This window comes from Sciurus vulgaris (assembly GCF_902686455.1).
Source record: "Sciurus vulgaris genome assembly, chromosome: 5".
Classification (NCBI taxonomy): Eukaryota; Metazoa; Chordata; class Mammalia; order Rodentia; family Sciuridae; genus Sciurus; species Sciurus vulgaris.
In genome coordinates, this window is record NC_136465.1 from 14,257,055 (window position 1) to 14,280,552 (window position 23,498).

The 23,498-nt window shown below is 50.2% G+C and overlaps 2 protein-coding genes across 7 annotated transcripts; both read right to left on the reverse strand.

Moving 5' to 3' along the window:
- Positions 1-10: 10 nt before the first annotated feature.
- Positions 11-14,149, reverse strand: CCAR2 (cell cycle and apoptosis regulator 2). Of its 2 annotated transcripts, none has more exons than XM_079142287.1 (21): positions 14,013-14,149; positions 13,065-13,160; positions 12,722-12,813; positions 12,228-12,319; positions 11,940-12,054; positions 11,595-11,724; positions 11,353-11,449; positions 6,534-6,653; positions 5,345-5,567; positions 5,147-5,260; positions 4,657-4,820; positions 4,061-4,232; positions 3,747-3,977; positions 3,405-3,641; positions 2,651-2,795; positions 2,461-2,540; positions 1,975-2,121; positions 1,716-1,827; positions 1,432-1,620; positions 1,071-1,276; positions 11-820 (listed from the first exon to the last, which is right to left on the reverse strand). In XM_079142287.1, exons 2-21 carry the CDS (start codon positions 13,120-13,122, stop codon positions 776-778), a joined length of 2,769 nt encoding a protein of 922 aa, XP_078998413.1. In that variant the 5' UTR covers positions 13,123-13,160; positions 14,013-14,149; the 3' UTR covers positions 11-775. The 2 variants fall into 2 exon arrangements, with proteins under 2 accessions (XP_078998413.1, XP_078998412.1); XM_079142286.1 differs by having other exon boundaries at positions 2,461-2,543; positions 14,013-14,148.
- Positions 14,150-14,339: 190 nt separating this feature from the next.
- LOC306662523 (uncharacterized protein C8orf58) lies at positions 14,340-23,205 on the reverse strand. 5 transcript variants are annotated; one of them, XM_079142313.1, is made up of 8 exons: positions 20,486-23,205; positions 19,769-19,929; positions 17,559-18,046; positions 17,060-17,200; positions 16,811-16,919; positions 16,556-16,668; positions 16,250-16,356; positions 14,340-15,732 (listed from the first exon to the last, which is right to left on the reverse strand). In XM_079142313.1, the coding sequence occupies exons 1-8, from the start codon at positions 20,512-20,514 to the stop codon at positions 15,621-15,623; spliced, it is 1,260 nt and encodes a 419-aa protein (XP_078998439.1). In that variant the 5' UTR covers positions 20,515-23,205; the 3' UTR covers positions 14,340-15,620. The 5 variants fall into 5 exon arrangements, with proteins under 5 accessions (XP_078998439.1, XP_078998440.1, XP_078998441.1 ...); XM_079142314.1 differs by having other exon boundaries at positions 16,250-16,353; positions 16,553-16,668; XM_079142315.1 differs by having other exon boundaries at positions 16,250-16,353; positions 20,486-23,200.
- Between the last annotated feature and the right edge of the window lie 293 nt (positions 23,206-23,498).

Below are 23,498 nucleotides of genomic sequence, written 5' to 3' on the forward strand. Positions count from 1 at the left end.
TTATTTAAAAAACAAAAAGCCAAAAAAAAAAAAAAAAAAAAAAAAAAAAAAAAACCCAACTTTATATACAAAGTCAAACTGAAACCACGGATTATGGAAAGAGGCAAGAATTATGGGTAACAGGGAAAAAGGCTGGGCCAGAGCCAATACCACATTCTGAACACAGGAGCCGGGGAAGGAGGTGCTGGTTTCTTCTGGCGAGTCTGGGGTGGCTGGAACACAGTGTTCTATTGGCACTCCCGGCCCAACACCGAGAGCTTTCTAGCTTAGACTCCATTCCCACGACGGCCACCAGAGCCCCCCAGGAGTCTGCACCTGGAACCTATAGGACTTGTGCCATCCAAAGGAAGGGGTTTTCTTAGCCCCCACCAGACTCCATGACTGTTTCTTCAGTTTACTAGCATCAGACCTTGTCACAGGCTCGAAAAGCCTTTTCCTCCCCTGTCGCACTCTAGTCTGAAAGAGGACAGGAGACAGCACAAGACTACAAGGGCCCTGGGAGAAATTCCAAGGTTGAGGGCAAAATGACATTCTAGGGGTGCAAAAGATGTTATATTTAGTTGTAGCTGGAACTGGGGTTCCTCACACATTCACCCACATAGCACAGACCCCACCCTGATGGCTTGGCATCCCCTGCAGAGGCTGAGTACAGGGCTCAGCCACCCCTGCTGAGGCTCCCAGCCCTGCTCCAGCTGCTCTCTGGTACCAAAAGGGCTCCAACGTCATCAGGCTCCACCGCTGACCTCACAGGACGGCCACTCCTGAGCAAAGTCCCTCAGTTGCTAGGCGCTGGCTCTTCCTTCTCTACCCAGCTATCGGCCTGTGTGAGCAGAGAACAGACGATGTCTGAGGACGGCTACTCGCACTGCCGGGAGCCTCTGGGCTGCATGCTGCTGACTGCTGGGTTCCCTAAGAGGAACTAGTGGATGGAGGACGAAGATGAGGGAACCTGAGCAACGTACTGGCTGGTATACCTCTCGGCTGCTCTCCATGTGGCAGCTGGCTGCTCCCTGGGGCTTTCGAAGCTTCAGCAAGAGGAGGTGCAGTCACCCTGCACCTCCTCGACTCACCTTTTCAACCATCCGCTGCATCTCAAGCTGCAGCGGGGTCAGGCGCCTGCGGAACTCCTGCAGCAGCCGCTGAAGCTGGCTCTTCTGCCGTTCAGCTGCCCGAGCTGTCTCCTCCGCCTCAGCCAGCCGGGCCCGCAGCTCCTGCATCTCTGCCGCCAGTGTCTTATTCGTCACTTCAGTGGCTGAGAAACGGTTATGGCTCTCCTCTGTGCAGTGTGGGAAGACATACCAGAAAGACTCAGTTAAAGACTGGAGCACAGGACAAGGGCCTAAAGCCCAAGGAAGGGTGACACCCTAGTCCCTAAGGATACCCACTCCCCCATCCCACCCGTGACAAGCCCTACAGCCTCTAGCCACTCACCCAGCTTCAGTTCCAGTGTATGAATCTTGTTTTCCAGGTAGAGCCGGCCACTGTCCTGCTGCTCTGCACGTTGCAGCAGGCTCCCCACGTTGATCAGGCTGCCATTATGGGGCACCAGGCCTTTGTGTTCCGTGGGAGCAGCACCTGGCTTTGTACTCTTCCCAGAAGGAGGCAGCAGGTCCAGGTTTCCTAGAAGGGGCCATGAAAAAGATCCCAGAGAGTCTGGAGGAAAAGGCAACCTACCCTGCCCCTGTTCCCACGTAGGAGCACAGCACAGGACATACCAAAGAGCACCTCCTCAGGAAGCCCACCATCCACCACTTCTGGGCGGCTGTACTGAAGGCTCCGGTACTGACAAATGTTTTGTGTCACCACCCTGCTGACCAGCTGCTTGGCCTACAAGAGACACAAAGACACCTGCTGGTCAGGTGTGAACCCCTGCCCCAAAGAGGGCCAAGGACCTAGAAGGAGCTCAATGCAGGTCTGTGCATATTAGGGAGGTCATCCAGAAAGGACAGAAAGATGGGGCAGGAGAGAAGTTACCTGTTCCGCACTGAGCCGAATCCCCAGGGTAAGAAGGACCCTCTCCAAGTCCCGCCGGTGCAGGTAGCCACACCAGTTGGCATCAAAGAACACAAAAGCTAGAAGACAGTCCAAGGGAAGCACAGCAGATGGGTCCAGCTCCTTAGGCTGTAAAGGAAGATAGATGAACAGCTGTTACAGACAGTTCTCAGTGAATAAATGGCCCAGACACAGCCCCTTTACAGCAAGCAGCCTTACAGCTGAGGACACTAGGTAAGAGTGCCAAGCCTCTGTGGTGCACCTTTCCAGAAGAACCTAGTGTGCTCCCAGGTCAGATCCTTCTCATATCCCCCAACAGGGGGAGTGAAATGTTCTCCATGAACCAAGAACCACATTTTGTCTCTTGTCTACCAGGGGAGACGTCACTGGTAAGCAGCCCTAACCTGGGAGGTTATGAGAGGTCTTGCCAAGCTTCCCACCACAAAGGCTCAGAACAAGAGGTCTCACCATGTCCTGAAGTGAGGAAAATTCCATCTCTGACTGGTTTGAGGCAACAGATCGGACTTCCGAGTCCTCTAGCTTTGCTCCTGCTACAAAAAGCCCAAGTTAAACAGGGAGCCGATGGTGACCCACACTCACCCCACAGACCCAGACAGAAACCACCGGGGGACTGTGACCTGCTCCCCACTGGACATACCAAACTCCTCCTCCCCATCATCCCTCAGAAGTAGCAGCTCTGGGTCCAGGGCCATCTCACACAGGTCCTCGGATGTCTCACCCCGGGTCTTCTCTTCCTCCTCACCCCCAGAAGAGGGTGGTTTGGGCAAAAGTCCATCCTCCTTCTATGGAAGCAAACCAAGGTGATGAGGAGAAGGAACTAAATCCTGAGATACTAACAATAACGGCTAACATCTGAGTATCAACTCTGTGCCAGGCACTGTGTTAGAGCTTGTAGGTGTTTAATTGAATGACACAGGATCCAGAGCATACCAGGGGCACTTCTAGACACCTAAGGTTCTCAAGAGTCAATCTAGTCCTAGAAGAAATTATGCATACTTGATAGCATTCGGGCAAGAGGAAGACTTGCATTATAAAGACAGTTAAAAGTCTGTCCTGCTAACCATAAGGCGATCCAACCCCCTCGGCTCTCCCAGGCCGTCTTTGTGACTGGGACTCCATTCTGTCATGACATGTCAGCCATGCTTCCCTACCCTATTCTCTGCCACCCCCCTTGCTCCGTGTGTGCCACTTCTTAGCTGTGTCAAATGACAATAATCTCCTTGGGCCTCAGTTTATCCCGGACTTCCAAGAAGTATGCACTGTGAGGGAGCACAAGTGAGATGGGACATGTATAGTACTTAGGACACTGCCTGGCACAAGTGAGGGACTCAGGTCACAATGAGCATACTACGTGTGCTCCTCAGGCCAGCCAGGTTGATGAAGGTACTCACCAATGGGGTGTCTGACTCGGCAGCCGTGCCCTCATTCTGTACCTCATCCTTGGACTCCTTGGCCACCTCCTCCTTGACAGCTTCCTCCTCCTTGACCACTTCCTCTTTGGCCGCCTCCTCCTTCTCAGGTTCAGGGGCGGTCACAACCTTTTCAGGAAGGCTCAGTAGCATCTTATAAATCCTATAGCCAAAATCCCTCTGCAGCATCTCCAGAAACAGCTCTGCCAACACCATCACCTATTAGAAAAGGTGGCAGAAGCCCGTGAGCATCAGGGAAAAGGGAATATACCACATTGCCCTGGCCACACCCGACCCACAACCTTCTGAAACTCCTACACCTGCCTCAAAAGAGATCCTTTCTTTTGGCCTCCGATCCTCCACAATCCCATGGAGGGAGAGGTTTACACAGCCAGGATGTGCCATGACAGCTGGTTCCAGAGGGGGTGGAGGAGCCTCTGGGAGATCAGTGTCCATTTCCTGCTGTGCAGTAGCCTCTGGAGTCTCAGCATTCTGTTTAGAAGTGTCTGCTGCTTGCTCCGATGCATCAGGGGCCTGTTCGGTAGACTCTGCTTCCTGTGACAATAGCCAAGATGTGACCCTCAGGGTCCCAGGGTCAGGGTACCTACTTCCTGAGTCTTCCTAAGGCTCAGCCTTACCCCTGGCACCTCTTGGGTTGGGGGAGCTGCCTCTGCGGCCTTCTGCTGGCATAGAGCCTCCCACTCCTCCAAAGTGGGCATGATGGTCCAGATGTCTGGCAGGTATACCACCACTGTGTGTAGCCGCCGAGGCGGTCCCGGCTGCAAGTACTGAAACTCAGCAAAGCGCCACCTGCTCACAGCAAAAGGAAAAAGGAAGCCCTAAGCCCCAACACATTCAGGCAGATACCAGCTCACAAAGTGCCTGCATTTCCAGTCAGTACTGACCAAGCACATACTGGACGTGGAGCTGTGGACAAACACACGATACAGACCAAGTCCTCAAGAAACAGGAAGCAACAGGGAGATAACAGACAGCTACTGTGCCAGGAGCTAAGGCAACAAGGATTGCCAGGCACAGCTTGGGGGTCGGCTGGCCTCTAGTACCCCGTGACCCTTGGTCATGCTCAAGCATCCATCTATGAGCAGCTGGGGGTGGGGTGGCATAAGTTGTGACTGGGCACAGAAGAAAGCTGGCAGGCCAGAGGGCAAAGGCCAGACCTTCTAAACAGACTCTCCCCACAGCGAGCTGGCCACACTTGGGAAAGGCCACTCACCACTTGGTGCAGGTGCTCAAGTCAATGCCAGTCTGGGCTTGCGCACAGCGGATGGCTGTGCGCACCAGCACCTGCGGATCAGCCTGAGGGTCGAGGCCATCCAGGGAAGGAGACCACTCACCCCCAACCAGCACTGCCTCTTCTTCTTTCCGACCCAGCAAAAACTGCAAAGAGATTAGGGATACAAAAGAAACCCATATTGCCTGCATTTCCTACAACAGAGAGGACAGGCTGCCCACCAATCAAGAACAAAGGCAGCAGAAGTGGTGAAATCCACCATCCAGGGACCCTCTAGCCACTGACAGCCGCCTAATGACTTCTGAGAAGTAGGAACACCTCTCAGCTGTTTTCCTCCTGTGTAAAACAGAGGCATTTCTGCTCTGGAACACTGCATTTCTCACATTACTGAGCAGAAGCCCAGCTCTAAAAATGTGACAGGCACTGGACATTATCAGCGACTGCATCTTGCTTCCTGGGCTCTAGCTCTTACCTTTATCTGCTTCAGAGGATGCTCTGGCGTCTCCCTTGGCTCAGCCATGTCATCCACAAAGAGCATGCAGCAACGATACAGCTCCTCCAGGCCCGGGGAAGAGAGCAGCAGTACCTGTGCAAAAGAGCCCAAGACTCACTCAGAGCCACTTTCCACCTCCGGTAAGGTGACAAAGCCTCAGAAGCCCAGCCAACTGACCTTGGAACTATAAGTAGGGTCACTGTCTGCAGGGCTAGGCTCAGCACCAGTGTCTGGAGCTGCCTCCTTTTCTGAAGAGACCTGGATCCGGCTCGGATGATGGAGGGAAAAGGGCTGACTCAGAGGGAAAGCTGACAGCCAGCTCAGATGCACAGACAAAAAATCTGAGGGGACCAGAAGACTGCGATAACGGCGCTGGAGTTCTAGGAAGTCACAGATGGGGCTGGAGGAAGACAGCAGGGGAATTCGGACTGAGTGAAGACTAAAACATTCAAAAATGAAATTATAAAAGACTTTAAAAAAAAGGGCAATTTATTTTTCAGTTGGGAAATAAGGACTTTCTAAGTAGGCACCTCTCAACAGGTGAAGATGGATCAGATGTGACTACTTGATTTACAGTCTCCCTATGGCAAAACTGGAAAAGGAAAAACACTCACAGAACATGACAAAGAAATGGTCATGGTCTTAATAGAAAAGGCACTCACAAACCAATAACGAGAAATTCAAACACCTAAGAGAAAACTGGGAAAACTGACATCAACAGGTACTTAACAAAAAAAAGAAACACCTGTGACTGAAAAGCCCATTAAAATATATACAGTCTCACTTATAATTAAAGACTCAAATCAGAATGTAATTTTTCACCAATTAAATAAAAAGATGAAAAGTTTGCTAATACAGCATTGGCAAAGGCAGGGGAAACAAGTACTCCATGTCTGTTGAACAGTATAAATGGATATAGCATCTTTGAGAAAACTAGCAATAGCTATCAAAGTTTAAAATTAAACCCTTTAAGCCATCTACTCCATTCTGAGGAATCCTAAAAAGATTCTTGCACCTGTGCACCTACATGCATTAGAAGGATGTTTATTATAATATTTAGGATAACTAGACTACATGTGTAAAAATAGTTAAACTACAGTTCATCTATTTAATGAAATACTATATATATATATACTGCTAAAAAGAATGAGAATGATCTAATATTAATATGTAATAAATTCTAAGACAAAATGTCAAGTGAAAAAGGAAAGTATCAAACAGTGTGTACAATAGGTTTACATGGATTTGTTAGTTTTTTTAAAAAAGCTGTAAAATCACTCATGCGCTTGCGTGGACCATATCTCATTTACACTAGAAAGTGTTACCTGTGCCAAGTCTCAGCCCACCCTGAAAACTTCCCACTCACCTGTCCACAGTATAGGGAGTAAGATGGACCCGGTAAGGTGGCAGGTCATGCCTTGGTTTCTTAGCACCCCAAGGCTCTCCACCAGCCCGCTGTTTGCGTTTCTTGGAGTCATAGTCATCACTGGAGGTTGATCCATTACCAGAAGTAAGAAATTACATTGTTACATATGTATTCAATACATGGTGATCTAAAAAGAAAGAACTGAAAACAATCTGAATTCCCAACATCAAAGAATTTGATAAAGAAGCCTAACTAACGATCATGACAGTATGCTACAAAGATATTAAAAGTGAATATTTAAACTCTTCTTAACACAGAAAAACATTCACAGGTTAAGCAAGAAGCATAATACATATACAGTAGGCCTCAACTATGCAAAAGCTTTTAAATACTGAAATAAAATATTAATGGTGGATGCTTTTAATATGTTTATGAATAATTTTCTGGTATTTTGCTGAACTTTATAAATCATCTTTAGTTAATGTGTAATTTTTTTGAAATGAGAAAAAAGAATTTGACAGTGTAGTTCTGCACACCTATAAACCCTGCAGCTTGGGAGGCTGAGCCAGGAGGATCAAAAGTTCAAGGCCAGCCTTAGCAACTAAGCAAGCCCCACTAAACAACTTAAGAGAGACCCTATCTCAAAATAAAAAGGGCTAGGCATGTGGCTAAGTGATTAAGCACTCCTAGGTTCAATCCCGAGTATTAAAAAAGAAAGAATTTTAATCATTTTTTAACAAGAGACACACTGCACCATGCTGTAAGTTCTATGAAGTAAATCTTATTAAAAGAGAATAAGCCCTCATCAGTACACATTAAAGTTATAAAAACAGCCGAGCACGGTGGCGCACACCTGTAATCCCAGCAGCTTGGGAGGCTGAGGCAGAGGATGGCAAGTTCAAAGCCAGCCTCAGCAATGGCGAGGAGCTAAGCAACTCAGTGAGACCCTGTCTCTAAATAAAATACAAAATAGGGTTGGGATGTTTCTCAGCGGATCATGCCCCTGAGTTCAATCCCCAGTACCCACCCACCCCCACAAAAAAAAAGTGATAAAAATTATTCAAACCCTTTGCTCCAATAATCCCACTCTTGAAAATCTATCCCAAGGAAGTTAACTGAAAAAAAAAAAGAAAAAAGGAATTGGAGATGTAGCTCAGTGACATAGCACTTGCCTAGCATGTATAAGGTCCTGGGTTCAATCCCCAGCACCGCAAAAAAAGGCAAAGACAAAAGGGTTAAAAGGTTATACAGTGAAAAAACATCAAGCAACATAAACTGAGAGTAAAAAAAAGTACATACCCAGGAATACCCAGTTTTTATAGTAAGTAAACAGTAACCAGTCACTAAAACATCATGAGGATTATACTACAATATGGAGAAAAAGGTTTAAGATACACAAAAGTAATGCGAACTCTAATACTGCAGAGTATACACATGTATAGATAAAAACTAGAAAAACTCACAGGGGAAAAAGGAACACTAAGTGATTTTTCCTTTTAAAAATACTTTCTAAAGTTCTTTAATACCTACCTGTTAATAGGTTTTTAAAGAGGAGACAAGAACCTTTTAACACTATGACAGCATGTACTACTGAATATGTCTTAATAATAATTTGCTTATTACAGTATCACTTATATTACCTCAGACATTATCATAATCACTTAGATAAGGGGTACAATAAAAATAACAGGACAAAAAACCTTGGGACCATTCATTATAAAATACCAGATTGAGAAGGGAAAACCTCCATTGTCATGAGAGGAAAAAACTAGCAAACTCTTCGTGCGTGGACAAGCGAGTTGATTACCTGTGCCTCCAGAAGGTTTGTGTTCTTTCCTTTTACCTGCCTGGGTCATTTTCCTGGTCTTCACATCCAAGTAACTAAGCTGGTTATATTTAACACAAAAGTTTTTGTTCTCTTCTATTTGCCTGGGTCACTTCCCTGTTCAAGAGCATCTTTATCTGCCAAAAGCACCTTCTTCTCAACTTTATAGGACATCTGTGTTCCCATGTTTCTAACAGAACCACTCTGGACTCATTCTGACAAATCTCTCTGGCTCACCCAAGACTGAAGTGAGCTCTTCCGTAAATGCTGTCCAGATCTACCTAAACTGCACATTCCACTGGATTCTGTGAACTCAGAGCCAGTTTTCTCCCCTTTCTGTGAATGGTCAGGAACAAGTCATAATGCAGAGCCAGTGGAAGACATGTCAGTAGCAGCAACAGCAGAAACCCAGCTTTTCTAAAGACTCAGCAGCTCAGCAGGAGAAGTATAATGTTCCCTTCATGCCAAAGCCTAGGATTCAACATAAAGCTTGGCTTCCACACAAAATGCTAATGTGGTCAAGTCCTTTACAAACTAATGTTCCCCCAGAATTACAGATTCTTACTACCTATCTTCCTACTCTGCACATTCTCACCCCTGACAGGTGGTGGGACCTCTCTCCAAGAGATGGTACTCCAATCTCTAGGAGTTATGACACTGAAGCACCATGGCCAAAGGAATATTATACAGGCATTGCATAGGGCTTGGCATGCCCAGGACAATCAAATACATGTGACTGCACAAAAAGCCTGAATTTGAACCAAAAGCAGCAAGTCCATAATAGTCACTGACTTCCACACAGACTACATTATCCCCAAAGGCACCTGATGTGATCCTACAAAGAAAGCTTATTAAGTCTTTTATAATAAACTCACAAAAAGACAAGAGGAAGGCCCTTGGAAACTTGAAGACCAGAAGATGCCTAAGGCAAGAAGTGTGAGTGTATTCTCAGTGACTTAAGAATGGGACAAAATAGTGGGAGATGATATGGAAACAATCCCAGATAAAGCTGGCTTTTACTTAAAATTCATGATGACCTATCCAAGAGAACAAGCCTAGCTTCTGCATAGGGACTGGATACGTTACTTTGCCTCAATTTTTCCCCCAAGCTACGCCATGCTCCTCAAAATGTGCACACTGGGCAGCTTTGACAGCTCTTTCCACATACTGGTCTACTGGCATCTGGAAGAGTGTTCCTTTCCCTGTACAACTCCAAGCAAAAGAGAACTTCAACATGAAGGAACTTTCTGGAGTGATCTTACTAGAGGGAGGGTTATAAGTGATTTTTCACTTATCAAAATTTTCCAGTTAAGATTTGCACTTTTGTCTATATTAATTGCACCTTAAAATTTTTACTTTAAAAAAGACACTGGGCATGGTGGCACACACCTGTAATCCCAGCAACTCAGGAGGCTGAGACAGAAGGATCAGCGTTAAAGGCCAGTCTCAGCAATTTAGCAAGGACCTAAGCAACTTAGTGAGACCCTGTCTCAATATAAAAAAATAAAAAGGGCTACAGATGTGGCTCAGTGACGAAGAGCCCCTGCATTCAATTCCCAATAACCACCTGCCCCACCCAAAAAACCCAAATTCAGTCGGAGGCAACAACTAGTTGAAGGGAGAGATAAAAAGAAGGGCAGGGCTGGGGCGGTAACTCAGTAGTAGAACACTTGCCTGGCACATGTGAGGCACTAGGTTCGATTCTCAGCACCACATAAAAATAAGTGAATAAAACAAAGGCATCATGTCCACCTACAACTAAAAAAAGAACAAAAAAAAAAAAAAAAAAAAAAAAAGAAGGGCAGATTCTGATACTTGAAATGGGATAATGTTCATATATTTCTGTTGCTTTGGCATACACTGAAATTTACTGTATTAAAAAACCAAGAAAAACTCTCAGGGAGAGTAAGACAAGACAAGGGACAAGTGAACCAAAAAGGGGACAGACAGCACACTCCAGTAGTGCCTAAAGCTCACAGATTACAAAGGATCACCAGGACGCTCCAAGGACCCAAATCAACCATGCTTGATTCACACATGGCCAAGAAAACTGCCTGTCTGCATGTCCACGCACAGGCAGAGTGCAACTTAACATTGCAACATCACGCTTACCTAGGTAGTGTATGTAAAGAAGCATTTTTTTAAAGTACAAATTAAAACATACAATGCAATGTTACTTATTTGGACATGTTATTATTTTCTTGTAACAATTGATATCTCAATTATGGGGACTAGAAATAAAAGGAAAATTACATATTTAAGGAGTATTTAGCCAGGCACAGTGGTATAGGCCTATAATCCAGCAACTTAAGAGGCTGAGGCAGAAGGATCTCAAGTTCAAGGCCATCTTGGGCAATTTTTTATGACACCATCTCAAAATAAAAGTTAGAAAAAGGGGGTGGAGAGAAGACTGGGACTCAGAGGTAGAAACTACTGGGTTCAATCCCCAGTACCAAAAAAGAAAAAAGTATTTCAACATGACACTTCAAAAATTACTTATATTGTGTGCATGTACAAATATGCAACAAATCCCATCACTGTAATGCATAATAACAAATCCCATCATTATGCATTATATTGCACCAATAAAAAAATGTGGGCGGGCTAGAGCTGTAGCTCAGTGGTAGAGCACTTGCCTAGCACATGTGAAACACTGGGTTTGATCCTCGGCACCACATAAAAATAAATAAAACAAAGGTAGCGTGTCCACCTACAACTAAAAAAAGAAATTTTTAAATGTGGTAAAATAAAAAAAATATTAGAAGCTTAAATTAAAAAAAAAAAAAAAAAAGGACATATCAAATCCCTGGTTTGCTCAGTCTGTAAAGTCCCACTATTTATATGTATATCTCCTTGTATCTGATTGTTTCAGAGAAAAGGAACTAGGATCTAGGTGTAGAAAGAGAATGTTAGTATTAACACTTGGCAAAAAAGGGACATTGCTCCTAGATGGAAATGTAATGAAATATATGTCCTGCCTGATCATCTTCTTACCTTCGGCCCTGATCCAGTCGTCCATGAGGGCCCCGAGCAGGAAATCTGTTCAGGTGGCTCAGGTGAAGTGTGTGGGATGTTTGGAACAGACTCAGAGCTATAAAGAGAAAATGGCCAGTGACTTAAAAACTATCGAGTTTTCCTTCCCTTTCTTCTGTGAGCAGCAGCCTGAAAGTTACAAGTTCATTCATCCACAGCACCCCATACAGCCATACCCCAACATCTTTGCCACTGGTACTCACGCTTCTGAGGAAAGAGCGGGGGAATCCGGTGAGGCTGGAAGATCAACTGGGGCTGTGCTCCCAGGATTCCTTGCTTCTGGCCCAGGGCGGCCACATGCAGAAGGGGAGGTGCTGGGGACTTCAGTAAGGGCTGCAGGACAGTTGCCAGGAAATTCAGGGGATCCCAGAGTTGAAGCAGCTCGGAAAGATGCAGTCCCACCCCCTCGACAAAAGCAAGGTTCTTGCCCAGTTATCTGGGCACAGAGGCTTCTCTTCCTCCCCTCTGCCACTTACCCTTGCCCCCTACCCACCTCCCTTCCTCTCCCACTTCCCTTTCCAGCACACATGCTAAGGAGAGATGAATACCTGGTTGGAGAGTGTTTGCACCTTGACAGCATTCCAGGGCACTGCCTGGCCTGGGTTGTATGCAGCCTTCACCAGCACTTTCTCACCCAGCTGGGGCAGTCGGCCCTTCACCACACTGCCAACACAGGAGAGAGAACCTGATCGAACCACCCTAGCTGCCCCCATATAACACTCCCCACCAAGATTTCTTACACCTCGCATAAAAACAACAAAGCAATGGCCCCACCAGCATGGTGACATAACTGAATCTTGTAAGCATTTCCAGCAGGAGACTAGCCTCAAGCCTACCTTAGCTGAAAAAAGACCTCTTCATCCACCACCCCAAAGTAGTCATGCAAACTGGTAACAATGCCGGTGAAAACCCGTTGCTTTTCTCCTCCCTGCAAGAGAAGAGGGCAGGTTAAAAGTAATAGGAAGCAACCTGAACAAAATTATGCTCTACCACTAGGGTCTCCCCTCTGTCCACACCCCAGCTTAGAGTATTACATGGAGATTCATATGGAAGGAATCATACAGCAGACATAAACTTTCTGTAAGGAAGAAGGATGAGATGTTTCTTGGATGACAAACTGCTTCTAGGATTTCCAATTCTTAATCCCAAGAGGCACCTTGAAGATTTCCCTGGACTCAGAAACTAAGTCCCCAGTCAGGGGTGTCTAGTTACCATACCGGCCCACTAACAAGAAGAGTCAGGAATGTACAAAATAAAAGAGCAACAGGCATCCATGCATGCTGGGGTAGTTCCAAGGGCTGAAACTCATTAGAAAGGATGCCCAACCTACCTGAAGGTGCCTGGCACTTTGGGACAGGTCTGTGGCCACAGGAGGAGTAAGCAAACCAGGAGGAGGGCCCAGAAGAGATGTTGAAGCTGCGCCTACAGGGACAGAGAAGCAACCTCCAGGAACTGCACCTACCACCTGAAGCATCAGAGACAGCTAGAGGATATGGTAAAGGAAAGCAAAGTGGCTCCAACCAGCTCCTCCTAAGGGTTTCACTGGCAACCACTGTGGTCATCTCCTCGTTTCCTAAGAAACATTCACCTGGGAAACCCCAAGGGTCATAGTTTTGGAAACTAACTGCAGAGCACATCCCAATAAGAGACCAGGTAGGGACAAGAGCGATCACCTGAGAAGTTGCGTCCCCCTGGAAGTGGGTTGATCCGCTGGCGCTTAAACTGGGACATTGGGAATGCTGTCCTCTTTCAGAGTCTTGGGGAAAAACCTTCAATCAGAAAAAAAAAAAGTTAAATATTCATATGGAAGATTTCTATCTATCCCTAGAAAAGTGGAAAATCCCAAGAATCTTAAGGAAGGTGAAGAGATGGGTACTGAGAATGGAAAAATGGATGGAGACCATATAAAGAGCAGGAAACTAAATAAGAAATTACATTATTCCAGTCTGCCTTCATAGCAACCTAGTGGTGGGTGATACTGACATGCCTTTTTACAGAAAAAGAAATGAGCTCAGAGAGATGTAGGGACTTGCTCCAGGCCACAAAACTGGGACTCTCACCCAGGTCTCCCAACAACTTAGCACTCTTCTCACTATGCCATGCCACCCCCCAAGAGGCTGACGGGGTGTGAGACTGGAAAGAGATCCGGTGACATTCATTCATTCAAAAACATGCTAAAACGCTCCACGCAGAAACGGGAAAAATGGAGGAGGCCGGTGCCCGCGAGGTGGTGCGGGCCCTCTCCCCGGAAGCCTGGCCCGTTGTTCCCCCGACCCGCTGGTCTGAAGGGAGCTCTCCCAGCGGCCCGACGCCAATCGGCCTGAACGCCGCCTTCCTGCTCCCGGGCTCCGTGGTCCTCTGCTCTGGCCTCAGCAGCCAACAGCTCACGGCTTCCCGGGCCGGGCCGCGGAGAGGCCACCGTGGGAGGACGAAGACGCGCGGTTTCTCCTCCTCCCGCCCGCCCCCAGGGCCGAGGCTGTTGCCAGGGAGACAGGGTTTGCAGTCCGGAGGGGACTCGGCCCCTTCCGCGCCCGGTGCATCTTCGCCGCCCGGCCCCCGCAACCCCTCGGCTGGAGGAGAGGCGAAAGGACAGAGAGGCGGCGGGTGGTCCCCCAACCCACCTGCGGGCCAGGGCCGCGACACCGGGGGGACAAAGGCACCCGGAACCACCACAGCCACTGCTGCCGCCGCCACCGGAAGCGCCTCTCCGGAAGCGCGACCACTGGTCGGAAGCTGCCACTCTCCCGGATATGGTCCCTCCCTCGTCTCCACCGACCTCTCCCTTCCCCCACGCTCGCCTGCCATCCCGCTGCAACTGTGGAACGGAAGTGCGCCTCCTCGGATCGGATGCGCATTCGGAAGCCGCGCCTCGGTGGTGTCCTCGCTTAAAATGTCCCATTAGAAAACTAGGCTTCAGAGCATTGGTTCCTACTCCAAAGACAGCTGGAGCTAGACACCAGCCTCATGCAAGGGAGGGCCTACCACCCGCACACCAGCCTCACTCTGGCAGCCCCCAAGACGGCAGTAGCAAGAGAGGCAACCCCACCTCACTGGAGGAGAAGCATTTCTGCCTGGAAAGTGGTTATTTCCAGGAGACATTCTTCTGACTCAAGCCAATGAGCCCCACTCCTATCCCTGCCCTTCCATTGGCTGCACTTTCATAATAACCCTGGGAAGTGAGCAGGTCAGGAATCTGTGCCCTAATTTTCACATATGAAATCTGAGAGACTTCAGTGAAATGATTTGCTCAAAATCTTGCCAGGAAAATGACCATTTAGTCCCCATTAACAATTCCAGTATCCCCTAAACCCCTGACTTCCCATCATCCCTCCACTCCAGCCTCTCTCCAGCACCCATACCTGCCCCTCTTCCTATTAACATTCACAGCACTCTTGAGACAGTTTAATCTCATTTTATCCTCATAACACATTTGTGAGGTAGGCAGGGTAGGCATCATTATCCCAAATAGGAAGCTGTGGCTCAGAAGTTATCAGACTTTGTCAAGGCCTAAAAGCTAGTATGGGCTTCTGGTTTCAGTTCTGACACATAAAAGATAATATGGAGCAGAGCAGCTGCGAATTGACCTTGAAGGTTATTCTGCTGTTTTCCACGTTGTCCCTGAGCCTCCCAATTCCTTGTGTGGTCTTCAGGGGCTGTGCTCCAGGGACAAGACCCAATACAGAGGGAACCAGGACAGGGGCTTTCTCTGTTCTAGGGCTGCCAATTCAGGTATGAAGAGAAGAGCAGGAATCTATATCAGTAACTGATCACTATAGAATGAAGGTCAGCTTCATTCTTCCACAGTTACCTCGCCCAGAAGGCTGACCATTTGGATACACGATTCCAGTAGGGATGGTTGAATCCAGCCAGTTGACAATACTGATAGTCCCACAAAGATGCATAAGCACATCTGCAACATGCTGGGTCCAGACATCACTGTGCCAAACATGCTCCATGGGTATCTGATAAATAAGTTAGTTCACATTGTTTAAGCAGAGGGATTTCTGGCAAGGAGGAGGAGCCCTGGAGCTGCTGCACCGTGGGGCCTCTCAAGGAACCAGGATTCCTCTGCCAGGTTGCTCAGAAGAGACAGACTCAGCCCTCACTTTGGAGAAGGGCAAGTCAGCATCCTTCCCTGGTAATGCAGAGAAGCAGCAACAGGGCAAAGAGTGAGGAAGACTTCACAGTAAATCCCCTCCACCCAGAGTCACCAGGTGTGCCAAGAGGTCTCAGTATACAGAAAGGTTTTTTCCTCGTCGCTTTTTAACCACTAATGATGGCATAAAGGTCTTCGGGTGGAGGTGATACTGAGGTCTTTCAGAGAGGTCCTTAGACTCGATCCTATGGAAAAGAAAAGGAGACAAACTAAGACAAAACAATGGTCCCATGTCAATAGATCACTACTTAGCTATTGTGGGAAACCCAGAGATGTTAAATTGGTGCTTCTATCCCCTGGAGAATTAGTCAGATGAATCCCTAAGTGTGAAGGACCTCACCCACAGTGAATCCTTTGTTTGAGCTTCCACCTTTCTCTCCCCATAGGTAGGCCACCTCTCTCACCTAAACTTCAGTTTTAAGGGGTGAAGGCTTGCTGTGCTGGAGTGAGGATATTTTCCATAATCTCCTGGTTCTGTCACTGATTAACCCTGAAACTTTGGGAAAATGACTGCCCTCAACCCCACCCAGTCCCCAACCTCCTCATCTGTAAATGGGGCATTTTAACTAATTTCTGTTTCTTTCAGAGCCCCCTTCAACACTGTCTCTCAAAGGGACAAAGATGACAAATGAAAAGACAATCTCAACCTTCTGGTTCATCAGTATTCTCCCCGCCCCCAACCAGACTGGGCACAGGACTCACCTAGGGCTGGAACCATCAGGAGGGGCAGGGGGTTCAGGATGTTGGGGGTTCCTCCAACGGATCCGATTGAGGAGGACCTTGACCTTGTCCCAGTGGGAGAGATCCTGCTGAGCAGAGGGGAAAGGGGTCACCAAAGAGCTCCTCACCACACATATACCCCCAAATTGTCCTTGGAACAGGACAAGTCACCTGTTCCAAATAGGAATCCTGTTATTTTCCCAAAGTTTCTGGGTACCTACACGTTCCAACCATCTCCTAGCTCACCCACCCCATCCTACCACCTGCCCCACATATATCCACCACTACCTTGTGTCCCTGGGAGAGTAGAAAACTGTGAGATGGTTCCACTGGGGCCTCTGTCAGCCTGGGAGGGTTGATGCTGAGCACTCTCACCTTTTGGGGTGAAGCTGCAGCTGCCCCTTCAGAAATATAATCAGGTTACCCAGGGCCAGAAATAGGAAGCCACCCCATCAACATAAGGCTCAAGGGGTCTGCTGGTGGAACCACGGGCAGGCACATGAAACAGGCAGGACACGGAGAGAAACAATTCTTCTCCCTCACCTGTCTCCTTAGTCTTGCTTAGCAGCTCCCCTGGTCCCTGTACCCCACTAACTGGGATGTGTAAAGGTGACGGTAAAGGGGTCAGTGCTGACTCCTCCTCTTCAAGACCCTTGGATAGGAAAGATGAAGTAATCAGGACCTAATTAGAAAGCTCAGGCTATTCTGAAGCCAGTCATGGTTCCAGGGGTTCTGCCCCTACTCTGCCTTCCAGACTCACTGGCCTGGCCTCCCTGCTTGCAGCTAACTCACCCCAGGGGGTCTCTGGCTCTGCAGCTGTAGATAAAGTTGCTGGAGCCTCGCCATCTGCTCCAGCACCAGGCACAGGTGTTCTAGGTAGCGAAGACCCTGCCCTGGGAGGCAGGCCAAGGACCCAGGATCCACACTCCTCACCTGTGGGACACAGTAAGATAGGGGAGACTTCCAGACTTAATGAACCTCCCATCCTGGGCAGTCAGGCTGGGCTCGGCCAGCAAATGGGAGCAGGATGGACAAGCCAAAGAGGAACCCACACCCAAACTGGCTTCCCCCATGGTATCCAAATCTACCCACCTCCTCTACAGGGGTGGCTACACTCAGCTGGGGGGTGGAGTGAGGCAAGAAGTAATTACACAACCATCAATTAGGGGCAAGGAATGCCCCACCCCGAGAGAGCTCCAGGGAAAACTAGAGGGGGTGGGGGTCCCTACAAGTTCCATGTGACAGGGTTGTCTCCACCTCACTATTCACCCAGCCCAAGGTTGATACTCACCACCTCCGCTTCCAGGCCTGCCTCTAGCTTGGTTTCTGCCTCAGTGGTCTCTTGCTCTTCTGCTCCAAAAAGGGGTACTCCACACTCTGGCTTGCTCCGGGAACCATGCTGTCCAGACAAGCTGGGGAGCTGGCGGGACCGCTCCAGCACCTGTTCCAGCTTATGGTTTGCCAGCAGCCGGCTAATCTGGGCAGGGGGCTCTTTGGCAGCAAGGGCCAAGTGCTCAGGGTTCCCTATGGGCTCAAGGTCCAGAGAGTCCTGCAAAAGTTCTGGTAAGGCAGCCAGGGGGCTGTCCCCAGCCACCATCTCTACACCTGAATCCCGGCAGGCCAGTTTGAGAAGTGGCATTTGCCTTCTAAGATTTCTCAGCTCACCCTCTTCCCTCTGGGAATCTGATGAGCAACCATGAGCTGCATCCGGGATCCGTCTGTAGGTACTAGTGACTCCAGGCACTACACAGCTGCATGCCAGGTCCTTCCTGGCCCCATCTACAAGAAGAGTTAGTATCAGGTCTGGCAGGCTGCCCTCAACACCCCCAGCATTCCTAGCAACCTGCAGCATTCCCCTGGAGAGGAGTGTCCTGGGCCAGTGGTGAAGGAAAGACAAGGGAAGTCACAGCCTAACCAACATAAGGCACATGAGGCACTCTGCTTGGGAGATGTTAAGAGGGGTTCCCTCTACAATAACCATTAGCAACCAGGAACCCATACTTTGGGCTGTGTAGTAGGCAAAGCCCTTGCAGATCATGCTGGTCAGCTCCTAAGATGGTCTATCCTGTGTGCTCCCCCCACTAGGGGGACCTAATTCTTCCAAATCCTAAGCCAGGAACTACAGGTTCTTGGGCTGTTTCCCAACAGGGAGTAGAGAGTGGCAGGCCTCAGGGAAGGCAAAGGTCACAAAGAGTGAAGCCTGGAGTTCACACTGCTCTCTGGAGCCCCTGAGGCATCAGGCACAAGGTGCAAGATGAAGTCTCTCCAGGAGCTCTTGGGGAAAAGTGATAAATATAACAGCCGTTCTAACCATTTAAGATTTTGTCCCTTTAACCAAGAAATAGTTACCTTTTTGTGAAGAGCTTAAGAGAAAAAAGAAATGAAAGAAAACCAGCATCCATTTATTGTCACCTCTGTGCCAGGCCTTCTAGGAATGGGGCAGAACCTGTGACTGCCTAGGTGGAGCTGGCCGCCAAACCCGGTCCCTCTGGGTCAGAAGTCCACCCCTGCACTACTCTGGAAAGGGGTTCGCCCCCACGAAGGGTCTTTTTGGGGCAGGGGACGGAGGAGTCAGACATCCTCAGCAGCGTTGAGGAAGGCTCCAGGAGCGGAAGCAAGAGGGAAATGAACCCCGAGGAAGTGGGATGGAGGCGGTGGCTGGTTGACCCAGACCCCAGAGTCTCCAGTGCGCAAGGAGACCCTAGCCTAATCCTGAGGCTCCTCCAGGGGCGAGTGGGTTGCAGGGGGTGGGCGCTGCCCGCTGGGGGCCGGGCCGGGCAGTGGGTGGTGGCTCCAGGGCAGAGGCCCGGCGGCCCGGGGGTGGGCGACTCACCCCGGCCGAGCGGCTCCACGGCGAAGACGCGCCGCCGGCCCAGCATGGCGCGCTCCCCGCCCGACGCGGCGCCCGGGCAGCAGCCGGAGCAGCCACCCGAGCGATCCCCGCGTGTCCCCGGCCGAGCTCAGTGGGCTCGGCCCGCGCGTCCCCACCCAGCTGGGCGCGGCCGCCGGACACTCCCCGCGGGAGGCGGGCCTGGGCGGGGCAAGCAGGTGCGCGGGCGGGCGCGGCGCCGCGAGGGGTGCTGGCCCTTTGGGACGCGGCTGGCAGGCACCCTCTGCCTGCATTGCGCGCCCCCAATCCTGGCAGGGGCGAAGGGAAGGGCCCTGAGCCGCTGTCCCTCGAGGGGCTGGCTCACGGCGCGGGGTCGCCGCCCTCGGTCCACACGCGGGCTCTGCCTTCCGGCCGCAGACTTGGAGACCGGGGGTCGGGGGGAGGACTGGACAGGAGCCGGAAAGGAAATGGAGCCCCACGTGCTGGCAGACGGAAGAGCGCTGACGGGGGCCCGGCGTTCCCAGCTGTGCGACTTGGGGGCAGGTCTTTCAGCCTGTCAGAGTTCTGGCGCCAAGAAAGGGGAAATGGTTCCGGCGCACTGGGAAACCCTGAACGGCAGCTGCAGAGCGCTTGTCCTGGGCTACATCTGAACCCCCTACCCGGCCCTGTACCTCTTTCTCCTCTGGGTGCCCGGGAACTGGGGATGGCTGCATCTTCAGGGCGTGGGGAAGAGGTGGGCCAGCTGCCGCAAGCAGCCTGCAGACTGAACTGAAGTGTGACTGCTTCCCTATCCCCTTTCTTGGCCCGTGGAATTCCGCCCCCGAGCCCCATCCTAAAAGAAGCCCAGGCAGCTGCTGAGGGTGGGACAGCCTGGTGACCAGATGAGGGCAGGTGGCTTCCAATGAAACGTCCCCACCTGGAAGAGTGTGTGGGGCTGGGGGAAAAAAATCTCAGCAGGACTGAAATCCCCTGGAGGTAGATAAGGGAACCGCCTGGCGGACGTGCAAACTTGCACCTGGGCCTCTGGGGGAGGGGCTGGAGCTAGAGCCACTGTAAGAAGTGACTGGTAACCAGGAGGGAAAGGACCTTCTATTCCTCGCTCTTTCCAAGAACCCATCCTGAAACATTCTCTGCCGGAGCCTTCATCAGAGAGCCACCAACGATCAGATTTCCTGACTTTATAAGGAAACTGAGGTCCACAGGCAAGCGCCCAGCATGCAAAATGACTGCTAGGTCCCTGACTTGCCTTTACCTACCACTTCTCAACACCTCGGTGTTCAGGCCCAGGCTCTTCCCTGCTAGTCTGCTGAACTGCCCCTTTCTGGCCCTATGCCTCTTCTCCAATAATGAGAGGGAAACTGAGGATGCCAGCATCCTGGCAGAACTACCTTCTGCAAATCCAAGAAGATGGGGGCATCAAATTCCCCAACTGTGCCACACCCCATGCAGGCCAGGTGGTTTCCTTCCTCCAAAGTGAGAATGGGGAGGTAAAGGGAGGGTGCCTTTGCCAGATCTTGCTCTGAATTTTGAGAATGTGGGGCCAGATTCCAAGCAGTCTCCGTGGTGACTCTGGGGCAGGAATGCATCTGGAAACAGGAAGCCCAGCCAGCAGGAATGCAGTGTCTCAGCACAAACGCTTTGTGTGTGGCTCGTAGAACCCCCACTCACCCGACTTACACTCCCCTCCAGGCTAGGGCCCCGCCCCCTGTATAGATACCAGGCTAGATTGGAACAGCAGCAGCCCTCATGGGGACCCAACCTGACATGGAGGACCCGCATACTTCCCTCCCTTTGTCTTCTGCTGTCCTGATCATGGCAGCTCCAATCCCAGAATGCTGTAACCCTGTATGACTTGCCTCCTCAGTCTCTATTCCCTGCCTCTTCCACCAGAATCATGTCCCTAGGAGAGATGCTGGGAGTGGCACAGCCACCCCCAGCTGCCACCTGATGAAGTGAGCAGCTCCCTAAGTTCCTAGGACATAATATGGCCTAAGCAGTCATCCCTCAGGCTGGCCAATGATGCCCTCAGTCCCTCCACCTCCCTTCTGTGGGAAAGCCCAGCTTCAGGAAGTGAGTTTCCTGCAAGCTCAGTGCTCAGCTGGGCCCCGGGGGAGGTAGGGCAAAGCCAAGAGCTGCAGGCAGCTGGCTCCTGCCAGCCCAGAGAGGCAAAAGGGGCCTGACCTCCCACTGTAACCTGCAGTGGCTGGAGCTTGCCTGGAAGGCTGCCTGTTGTGACAGAGGGCCAACCCTTCCCCAGCCCCATACCCAGCAATCCAGAAGCCCTGGAGGCAGCCTCTCATTCTATTCTCAGCCCCTCCCCTTACCCTGGAGGAGTCCTGGGTCCTCAGTTTCTTCATTGATAGAACAAGAATGATAGGGATACCCCATCTACGTGCTGTGAGGGTACAGTTAAAGCATTTTAAATGTCCCTAGCACATCTTTAGCCATTAATTATCTGGCTGTATAACTTTGGGAACATTACTTTCCCAGGTCAGTCTGAAGGGGGTTGTATAAGAGGCTGTCTTCAGCAACTTCTAAGCCTGTGTCATTTCTGAACTTATCATCCCAAATGCAGAGAGAAGTACAAAGTCCCACAGCACAGGTGGTCAGTATAGGTCAGAGGATACTCAGCTCACTGGCTTGGGGTGGGGACAAGGGCCAGGGTAAAGATCAGAGACTGCCCCTAACCTCTGCTGACAAACTGGTTTGGCTAATAACTGCATCTTCCAACGGAGTCTACTGCCAGCCCAGGCTGTCTGTGTGGCCGCAGAGAGCTCTGGTATCAAAACCCTCAGATCTCCTGGTAGGAGAGCCAGATGCCACGGGTCAAGAACAAGGGCCAGAGGTGGATTTTAGCTTGGATCCACTCCACTTCCCAGTGGCAATCAACAGCCCATGCGCATACGCGCTTTCAGTTGTCCCCACCCGGCACTTGTCTTCCTCCACTCCTGTGACACCTCTAACCCATGTGGTTTGTTACAGGAGGGGATCTACCCACATTGAGAGTCCAACCCACACTTTCTGCTTAACATCTGCAAAGTGGCCCCCGACCCCAGCCTTTAGGTGAAGTTCAAACCAAGTTTGCATTCCAGGTTCCCTTCCGGTCTTAGCTCAGGATCCCCAGCGGCCACCGTCCTAAACCGAACATTGGACTCGCAGTCACCCCAACCTCTCAGCACTTCTCTCGTCTGCCTGCCCAAGACCCAAGACTTGGTCACACCCACGGCAAGATAGCCCTTAGCACTCGCTGCCATGATATGCATTTCATTTATGCCACCTGTACTGCACTCTTGCCTGTCATCTCCAGGAAAGCAAGAAAAGTGTCTCTGTTCATATTCCCACTATGCTGAGCGCCCAAGTCAGCATTTACCAGGGAGCAGAATTCACCTTTCGTGAGATTCTCCCCTACCTTGGGCTGCACCGGACACTAGGTGGCACCAAAGAGGCTGCCCATTTCCCACCAGCCAGATGCCGGGCGGGCCAGCCAGCCTTGATCTTTTCTCTAAAAATAAAGGCTTGTCTTCAGGCAGCCATCCAGGCAAAAGGTGAGACGATTATATCAAGGTGTGAATTATATCCACAGGTGCCCAAGGAGGCCACACTGTCTCCACCAAGATCCCTTTCCCAAAGAGCCCGATAGCATAAGGCTGTGTCAGAGCCCACGCCCTCTGAAGCCACCTTTGATCTGCTCTGTGAAAATAAACCTGAGGCTGCTGCCCATCCCAGGCTGAGTGGGGGCAGGTTGGGTCTGGAGCACCCAGCAGCTCCCATGAGAACTTTCTGAGATGTCCTCTGGGATTAGAACAAGGGATGACTGATAAATCTTGCAGGAGATCACCACGCCCCACACCCTCTCAAATGCAACCCCATCCAGGGCAGGCATACCTAGCACTAGCTGTGACAATCATTTTCTTTTTCAAACTAATGAAGCCAGCTGGGCACAGTGATGCATGCCTGCAATCCCAGCCGCTCCAGAGGCTGAGGCAGAAGGATCAAGAGTTCAAAGCCAGCCTCAGCAAAAGCAAGGCACTGAGCAACACAGTGAGACTCTGTCTCTAAATAAAATACAAAATAAACTGGGATGTGACTCAGTGGTGGAGTGTCCCCGAGTTCAATCCTGGTACCAAAAAAAAAAAAAAAAAAGTAATGAGGTCAGCAGTCTCCCAGGGAAGAGGTGCAAGACACAAGCAGACCAGCCTGGCCCAGAGCCAGGTAGTGGCAATCCCTCAAGGTGAGACTCAGCCTTTCCCTCCCAGGCAAGGCCAACCTGCAGCCCCAGGCCAAGGTTACGGATGGTGAGTTGGTTCTGAATGGGGCAGCCTCAGGCATGCGCAGGAGGTGCTTCAGAAGTCATATCCCTCTACAGCCCCCATCTTCTGCCTACCCGCTCATCTGTGTACA